The 10,019-nt window shown below is 28.7% G+C and overlaps 1 protein-coding gene across 2 annotated transcripts; it reads right to left on the reverse strand.

Annotated features, from left to right (window-relative positions):
* Positions 1-888: 888 nt before the first annotated feature.
* Positions 889-6,925, reverse strand: LOC149878291 (uncharacterized). Of its 2 annotated transcripts, none has more exons than XM_090073002.1 (7): positions 6,519-6,925; positions 6,226-6,431; positions 2,650-2,761; positions 2,133-2,475; positions 1,927-1,969; positions 1,578-1,670; positions 889-1,467 (listed from the first exon to the last, which is right to left on the reverse strand). In XM_090073002.1, the coding sequence occupies exons 1-7, from the start codon at positions 6,766-6,768 to the stop codon at positions 1,147-1,149; spliced, it is 1,368 nt and encodes a 455-aa protein (XP_089929128.1). In that variant the 5' UTR covers positions 6,769-6,925; the 3' UTR covers positions 889-1,146. The 2 variants fall into 2 exon arrangements, 1 of the variants encoding a protein (XP_089929128.1); XR_016447623.1 differs by having other exon boundaries at positions 1,300-1,467; positions 1,578-1,701; positions 6,519-6,902.
* Positions 6,926-10,019: the final 3,094 nt, after the last annotated feature.

Raw genomic sequence — 10,019 nt, forward strand, 5'->3', positions numbered from 1 at the left:
ATAAAAAGTGAAAAAAAAAGTTTTTAGTTAGAAGTTTCTTGAAGACTTTTTCTCGAAAATGATTGGCTACATTATCTCAGAGTGCATTAAAAACTTCATTTGAAACTTTGAATTTAACATTTTTATATCGTGCAACACATGTATTTCACGTGGAAACTTTAGTGAAAAATATTTAAAACTTGAAAAATTTTTAGAGCTGTTTTTTCTGAGTAATCATAAAGAATTTACTTCAACTTTTAGAAAAAAACTAAAGTTTCACTTTCATTCGCCTTTAACTGCTTTTGTTAACAGAGTCTGTACCATTTAAATGGATAATTTAACTGAGAACTCGTTCAAATAATACTTTAACGAGTTCTCCGTTTAAACGAAACTTTTTACGAGTTCTCCGTTGAAATGAAACTTTTTACGAGTACTTTGTTAAGTGTGTTAAATGATGCGGTGGTTTTTGTTGTTGTTACTTAGTAGCCGTCAACTAAATCCCTCTACGAACTTTTTAACGAAACCTTCCAAAATATGATAGTGATAACAGGCCGGGTGAATAAAAATGAGCAATTGCTTTTACTCAGTAATTGGTCAGCTTTACGTGAATAAAAACTTCAACAACTTTTCTTAAGTTCACGTAAAATTGAGCAATTACTGAGTAAATTGCTTACCTTCACGTGAATAAAAATATGAGGAAAACTGCTGAAGTTTTTACTCACGTAAAGCTGACCAATTACTGACTAAAAGCAATTGCTCATTTTTATTCACCCGGCCTATTATTGCAATTATTTTAATTTTAATACAATATTAAAACTTATTTTAAGTTTTATCTATTTTTATTTTGTTACGTTGTTTTAACATTTTTACGCAATTTTAACAGCTCATCAAGGAAAAAAAAAAACATTCTCAGTAAAACTCCAAATGTAAATTAAAAAATTTATATCACAAAGTATCATAAACCTAAATAAAAAATTTTTAAAAAATCAGTTTTTTGAGCGAAAAAAACAATTTGCATCAACAGAGTAAAGGAAAAAAAAAACAAGACGAAATTATATAAGCGCAAAAAAATTGTTCCGGTGATTTATCATATAAACAGCTGGTCAACATTCAAGCAGGTACAAGAGGTACAAGATCTAGAGAAGATGGTTTTGTAACAAAAAAAGACTATTCAATCGTAAAATAAGGATGGTGTTTTTTAGAAGCTTGCGATCCAATTTTTTCCACATCGTGTTCAAGTGCTTTAGTATTCTGTAATGTGTGTGCGAGTTGAGGACGAGAATCAACTGTTTTAAAAGGACTCTCATATTCAGGAAACCGATCAGGTGGATATTTAATTGAGCTACTGGCAATAGATGCATCTAGTTCACTGTACTCTGAATTATTGTGTATAATACTGGGGGTTTTTTGATATAACTGTTGATAATGACCTGGGTTTATTTCTCTAAGATTGCTGTATACTTCTCTATTCTCTTCAAAGCAAGCGTCCTTTTTAAATTATAAAAATCTTATACAACCAGTAATTATAACAGTACTAAATGATTACAGAGAAAAGTAAGAATGAAAAAAGAATAACAAAACAAAAGAATTTAATAAACCTTCGTTTTGTGAACATTGCTTGATTGCGTATTGGAAATCGTATCAGCTCGCTGAAACGTGTTATTTACGTATCCATGTACTGGTTTCTCTCCCTAAAATAAATCCATGTACTGGTTTCTCTCCCTAAAATAAACTTAAGTACAAAAACAGACAAAAATTTTACTAACACAAAGTTATTTAAAAGACAAAAAAATTTTGAAAAAATTATTAACTTTATTTACATAATCTACAATGTTTGCAGAAAATATTGATTTTTTTGTATTATTCATAAAGTTATCTACTTTTTACAGAAGATCAACATTAAACTACCCTAAGTGAATTTTTTACAGAAGATTAACATTAAACTACCCTAAGTGATGCTTTGGTGAAGGGAATCTTTTTTCTGTAATTTCTAAAAAAAAAAAAAAAATTCGAGAAATCTAATCAACTTGAGAAAGAAAAAATAGGCGAGCAGTAACAATTTTTTGAACTGTTTTAATGTGTTTAACTGTAGAAAGGGAAATGATATCACACTATTTGTATTTTTGTTCTTAAGTCAAAAATATGGTTCAAACCTTTTGTAAAGAGTGCCACAAATTACGAACATGGAGACGATAGCAACTGCGACGGTTATTCCTATTATAAGTGCTCCATTGCTATTTCCAGTATTTCTGACTGTCATGTTGAAAAAAGACTGATCCGTGGTGCCTATTAAACTTTGGTTTTTCGGCAACATTAGGTTTACTGTAGAAAAGTTGCTTAATTCTTCCGTATAGTTCTTTGGCAAAGCCGTCGATGAGCCTGCCGACGTTGTTGACAAAATTGAGTTATAGTAGCGAAGCTTTGTGTATGTGGCGGAAGAGATAAACGGTTCACGACTCTTCAAGGATGTAGATGGTAATGGTAAAAGCGATATATCTGTTATAAATATACAATAATTACTATACTTAACTAGTTTATACTCATACAATTTATCTGGAACGCTTTGATAAAAAAATAAAACACTATACCAGGATCTTAATAACTAACTGTGAGGTTTTGAATTTTAGTTTCTTAAAAAGATTATTTAAGATTACTTAAGATTGTTCTTACATTCCCCAGATATTTTCAGCAGAACACACTTATCGGGTTTATCCTTACAACTAAATGAAAGTCTAAGAATCTTTCCCGCTAATTGCTGCGCTCTTTTGCTTTGTACATTAATCTAAAAGAAATAACGTAGTGTATTATTCCTGTTAAAGAGCTTCAATGCAGATAAAATGGTCATCTGCTAAAACTACTTTAGATCTGCTAGAACTTAATGAAACAAATTTTGGACGAGAATAGAAAGAAGCATCAAAAATTTATATTTAATTACTCAAATCTCATCACATTCTTGCGATCTGATATAGCAACTCACAATCTATGGCTACCATTTTGGATGGGAGAAAATAAACAGTTTTGACAAACAGATGACGTGCTTCGTTAAAATTAACGAAAAATGTAAGCGGTATATTTCTAGAGTATTTAGACCCACTTAAGCTGCAGCATTGCAAACAATATTCTTATCAATAATAATTACGTTCAAAGGATAAATACCAGAATTCTGAAGGCCTGAAGCAGCAATGGCAGGTATAGCATTTAGTCATCACACAAAAATTTACCCAAATAGTCTACGGTTACTCTTCTACCTTGATGATTTGTTGTTTGTAAATGCGAAACAGAGCAAACGACAAAGTGCCATGCATTTATCATAAAATCTAAAAGGGGAATTTTTCTTGGCTTAACAAAAAATCTAAAAAGTAAAATCATTTAGGCAATTCTAGCGCCTCAGATTATCTCAATTTTCAGGTAAACTCGGGCTTTGATATACATCTTAAGTAACTAAATGAATAGAAGAAAACCCTTGTCTATGGCTTTCTGTGAACATTAATAAATTTTTAACTGAACGTGACCGATATATAGTAACTGTACGTGACCAACTGCTTGAGGTTACGTTTTGATAAGTGAGAAATAGATAAAATTAGAGATTGCAATTCCGGGATCCCGAAATCCCGGGATCCCAGCCTTTTTTATGATCCTGAAATCCCGGGATTCCCTATAAGATCGAACAAAAAAAGCGTAATGAAAAAATATATAAAAATAACAACAATTTTGTGTATCAATAAAATAGTTTTTATTTAGTATAAAGTTGTAAAAAGAATTGTAGTTTCAGTTTTGTAATAAAATACGATATCGAAAAGGATTGATTTAGAGGAAAACAAAGTGAAAATCTTCGCACTATGTCATGTTGGTTAGCATATACACTATTTAAAAATTGAATACGATCTGATTTAAATAATAGATTTGTAAGCAATGAAAAATATTATTATAATATGCTTGCTTGCGATACCCAGACATTGTATCAATATATATTACGGTATCAATATTTATTTTATAATAATTCGTTATATAATACAAATTTACGTCGTTTCTAAAAAGTTATTTACGTAAACACTTTTAAAATATTCGCGTTAAGTTAGTTAGATTTTTTAATAGCTTAGTTACAATTGTTAATAATTTTTAATAGCTTAGTTACTATTGTTAGTTTTTTCAAACAAAAGAGAAGCGCGTTTCTTATAAGGTAGAATCTTAAAATTAAAAACTAAATCAGCATGTCGTATGTGGATTTTACAACTAAAAGTAACTCAGCTGTTTGGAAATATTTTCTACGGGATGAAAAAGGCCAAACAGCGATGTGTAAATTGCCAAACTGCAAGAAGATTGAACTGTTAAAACTGGAGGTGGGTCAACAAAAGGACTTCATACACACATGTTGTCGGTGCATAATGTGAAGGTCGAAATTCCAACTTAACCTAATATTGCTGGAGAATGCATACCAGATAAACCACCAAAAGAGAAATCTAAACCACTAACAGAATACTTTTCGATTTATGAAAGGGAAGATAAAACACTTAGTGCAACACTTGCTCGTTTAACGGCGTCTGACGGGCTTTCATTTAATGTGATTTTTTCTTCAACAGACTTACGTGCCGCTCTAACTGCTATGGGATTCAGAAATCTACCAACGTCAGTAAACACAATTCGTAATCATGTAGTAGAGTACAGCAAAAACATAAGATTAGGCTTAGTTCATCAAATTGAAGTGCGCAAGAAAACGGAATTCGGTGTAGGAGAGAGATTTTCTTTGTCTTTTGATGAATGGACGTCACTTTGAAATTGTCGCTACATGAATATTAACGTTCATGGACAAAACTCTCAGTTCTGGAGTTTAGGTTTTGTGCGAATAACAGATTCAATACCAGCAGAAGAGTGCATTGAACTATTAGAAAAAAGACTTAAAGACCATAGTCTTAAACTAAACAGCGACATTGTGGCTAAAATGACCGACGGAGCTAGTATTATGAAAAAAGTTGTCAGGTTGCTGCCTGCCAACCAACAATTATGTTTTGCTCACGGCATACAACTTACTATATTTGATGGTCTCTATAAAAAAAGAGAATTCGATGCAAATCAGCCAGACTTTAACAATGAATTTTCTGACAGTGATTCATCCGAGAATGAGGACATTGAGGAAGATTTGTTGGAATACAATCATGAAAGTGTAAGACCTAAAATTGAACTAAATGAAGTTCATTATGGGCCAGTCATTACAAAAGTACGCAAACTTATACTAAAATTTAGTAGAACGAAATCTTACAAAAATATATTAAGTCTGAATTTGGAAAACAACTGTCTTTAGTAATTGACTGCAAGACACGGTGGAGCAGCCTTCTGTTAATGCTTAAACGATTTTACAAAGTAAAAAATTGTATACAAAAAGCATTAATTGATATTTACCCAGTGCAAGATAATTCTATAGCTCTTTCACATGATGAAGTGACAATATTATCAGAGATTATTACAACTTTAGTTCCCATTAAAGCAACGGTTGAAGCAATATGTCGTCGAGATTCTAACCTATTTACAGCCGACATTGCTATTAATTTTATGCTTACAAAATTAAAAGATGCTGACAATAATACAAGAAAAGAAATGCGTAGAGCTTTAATGGCTCGCATGCATGAACGCCTAACCGATATGATTGGACTTCTGCAATACCTGCATAACGGTCGAAGCCCCGTTGAAGTCGATGAGGAAATAATTACAGTGCCTTCTTCATTTAAATGTCGAAAACTTTCGGTAGAATTGCTGGAAATATTAAATGCTTACAATTCTGCTCTAGTAAGAGCATCAGTTGAGTCTGACATGCTCGATTTGATTGAGGAACCTGAAATGGCACTGAGCGATGAAACTTTGGACGCGTTATGTTTCCTGAAGTCGCATTTCGAAGCACAAAAAACATAACATATCTCCTTATATCTAACATAATTTTTTAACATTAATTAACATGTGAAATTTAATTAACATGTTAAATTAAATTCATTTAATAAATATATTTTTAGTTAAATGTAATGTTTTTATTCTACTTAATACTATATAGATGTTGTATCTGCTTTTCAATCCCGGGATCCCGGGATTGATATTTTTCAATCCCGAAACCCCGGGATTGAAAAAGACCTCCGGGATTGCAATCCCTAGATAAAATGTAAGTATTAACAAATTGGTTTAAATGAAAAATCAAAACTGAAATCGAATATCTGAGTAAAAATCTCAAAAAGTTGATAAGAATATCTCAATTAAACTTACCCGTATCGCTGACGTAAAATTTATTGATGCATCTGGTATTAAACTCCAGCCGTCGTTCCCTAATATAGATAAAGTTATTGATAGCAGAGTTGCGCTTTGGCGTGGATCAGGGTACAGTTTGTCGTAGAGCAAATACTCAGAATTCGTAGTTCCTGGTTTTGGAATAAGGACTTTTTCTTGACCATTTTCGAAGTATAGATCACACTCTAATATAAATGAATATGCGTTTTAAACCCTAGAGTATGCCATGGTATCAAATACTTAGCCTGCTAACAATTGATTGAAAAGCTTACCCGAACATAAACCAGTTGCTGTATAGCATGCGTGTGTTCGATAAATATCCGAGTAAGTCGAAAAAACAGTCGAGCATTTACAACGATCCGAATCCCAGATTGAATTACTGATCAAACTGCATGTTTTTTTGTTTATGCTTTTAAAGACATCTCCTGAATCAAAGCGTTCAACTTTAAGGCTTGTTGTTAACCTTGATTGAAACATTGTTAACACCAGTAGATTGAAACATTGTAAAGCATATTTTTTCATTGTACAGCTCTTGATGAGTTTAAATTAAACTATTCTGCCACGTCGACACTTTTAACGGTCGTGTTTACCAAAACAAGATAAAGACAATCAATTATATGAACAAAACTTATTTTAAACTGAATTTTCTTTTTAAAAAAAATGCTCAAAAACCAACAGCAGTTGCGGTTTAAGAGTTTCATAAAAGAATTCTAATACTGTTTCATTAAAAATTTTTCCTAGCAACTTACACTTTTCGGAAACAGGTCGTAATCATGTTATTAACATTTTGCGGCGTAGTTCTGTTTATGCGATGCGGTCCTAAAGTGTCTAAGTACGTAAAATAATTTGTGGCGAAATGCATTTTTAAAAAAAAAACACGAAAAACGAAGTTTTTGTTAATTTCTACCGATGCTTACAAAAGGTTCGGTTAACAAATAATCAAAATTTGTAAAAGAAACGAACTTTAAGTGATAGTTTAAAGTAATTAGTTATTTGACTTCGTCTCGTTTACATGAAAGATAAGAGATAAATATTGCTGAGCAGGAAATTAGTTACAATAATTTTTATATAAAATCAGGTTTTGAAAAGAGCAAAAGCATAAAAATTATAAGCTTGAAAAAAATATAGGAATATTTATCGGTCAATTTAACCTGAATTTTAAAGTTTCTCATATTATTATTATTATTATTATTATTATTATTATTATTATTATTATTATTATTATTATTATTATTATTATTATTATTATTATTATTATTATTATTATTATTATTATTATTATTATTATTATTATTATTATTATTATTATTATTATTATTATTATTATTATTACTATTATTATTATTATTATTATTATTATTATTATTATTATTATTATTATTATTATTATTATTATTATTATTATTATTATTATTACTTTTATTATTATTATTATTATTATTACTTTTATTATTATTATTATTATTATTATTATTATTATTATTATTATTATTATTATTATTATTATTATTATTATTATTATTATTATTATTATTATTATTATTATTACTACTATTATTATTATTATTATTATTATTATTATTATTATTATTATTATTATTATTATTATTATTATTATTATTATTATTATTATTATTATTATTATTATTATTATTATTATTATTATTATTATTATTATTATTATTATTATTATTATTATTATTATTATTATTATTATTATTATTATTACTATTATTATTATTATTACTATTTTTTTTATCAAATGTTGAATTGATAATTCAATTTTTGATCTAATTAAAAAAACAGGATCAATCATTTGAGATAATTTGTCGCGTTTAACCGGGATAAAAAATATTCGCCCGTTCAAATAAATTTAAATGTAAATAAATATTGATTTTGGTTAATCAAAAAGAAGCGAAAATTATAAAAAAGAGGTATGTAAAAAAGAAGTAACGCGAAAATTATAAAAAAGAGGTATGTAAAAAAGAAGTAACGCGAAACTTATAAAAAAGAGGTATGTAAAAAAGAAGTATGCGAAAATTATAAAAAAGAGGTATGTAAAAAAGAAGTAACGCGAAAATTGTAAAAAAGAGGTATGTAAAAAATATATTTAAAAAGTTTTCTTTAATTTGCAAAAAAAAAAATTTGCGTTCACTTAGTAAATCAAAAAAAAATAAAGCTCACGAACATTTTAAAATTTTAAAATTTTAAAATTTAATTTTAAAATTAAATTTCAAAATTAAATTTTAAAGGAAAAAGAAGAAAAATACGAAAAAGAAGTTCTTTAAAGATCACATTATAAAGTATGCCGCAAGCGTTTGGATTTTTAAATGGGACATATACTCCAATCCATGGGCCATCAGAATTACCCCAAGATTTTTTTTAAAGAATATTTACAAAGTATTTTATTACATAGCTGTACAATCAACTTGAAAATCCAAAATCATTTTTATGAAGGCAATTGCAATTCGTCTGCTTTCTTTTATGACGCAAGATATTTTCAATTACTACCTATAGCTTTTAGAGTTACAATCTGGCTATAGATCTCAAATTTATATACTATAAGTGACCTTAGATATCCGTTAGCATCAGCGCTTGTTTTTTCGGTTTTTAACGAATAACTAACTAACTTTTATATCAATCTTTTTACGTAAATTTGTGAAGTTTAACTTTTTATGCGTATAAAAATAGCAAAGTTTCCATTCATACACAAACTTGTTAAAACCTGTTATAAAAATAAGTTTAGAAGTTTTTATCAAATAGCAGTTCTAAGCAATGTATTAAATTTTTAATACATTTAATGTATTAAAGGTTTGAAGCAAAAAAAAACAAGGAATGCGAGGAATCGATTTTTTTTTCCCTGTAATCTTGTTGCTCCGTATGTCAAAATATTTAACTTTTTCAAGTTCTTATTTTTTCAAATCGTTATTAATCGTTAAAAACCGAAAAACGTCGATTCTTGCCAGTCCATTCTTTATGTTTCAAAGAATGCTTACTGTGTCAAAACAACAAAGAAGCAGTTTTTAACAACATGCTAAGACGACGGTTTGAAATAAAATAGTGAGCTTTTGTCGTTGTGTTTTACTCTTGTAGCACAAATGAAGTTTCATTAGCACAAGTAGTAAAATAAAAAATGTTAAATCATTGAAAATCATCAAAGACAGTGATGATTGCAGTTTCTGTATGATCATCAATCTCAATAACTACAAACACAAAACGTTTTGAGAAACTCATTTAAAGCAGAAAGTAAAATAAAAAATCAAACAATAAATACTAAGTTAATTTAATAATATTTTTATCATTGTATTTTTAAGGAGAAAATGCTATAGCATGCTGAGAATTTATGAAAAAATTGTTTATATTTTGTACTGATTTCGATTTTTTCTTGTGCAGGTCCCAGAGAATCCTTCATCATAAACAAGATTTGCAATGGATTTGCATAACTTTACTATGGAGGTTTTCTAAAGAAGAAAAAATGTGTCTTTAAGAGGTATATTGCATGATTTTAGATTAATTATTTTTATCATCATTATTGATGTCTCAGATTTGGAATAAATTCATTTACAAAATAAAAAGGTAAATAGGCAAGCACACAACGTTGAAACAACGTTAAAATAATGTTGATTAACGTCAATCAACGTTATTTCAACGTTGTTCCAACGTTGTTTCAACGTTGTGTACTTGCTGGGTAAATGCAGTTTTCACAAGGAAACATTGTAGTACCAGCCTATAAAACATCAAAAACTTCAATTTTTGTTTTTTTTTTAAATTTG

Source organism: Hydra viridissima, unplaced genomic scaffold (genome assembly GCF_058129835.1).
Source record: "Hydra viridissima isolate aposymbiotic clone 2 unplaced genomic scaffold, HvirCarnegie_v1 scaffold_15, whole genome shotgun sequence".
Taxonomy (NCBI): Eukaryota; Metazoa; Cnidaria; class Hydrozoa; order Anthoathecata; family Hydridae; genus Hydra; species Hydra viridissima.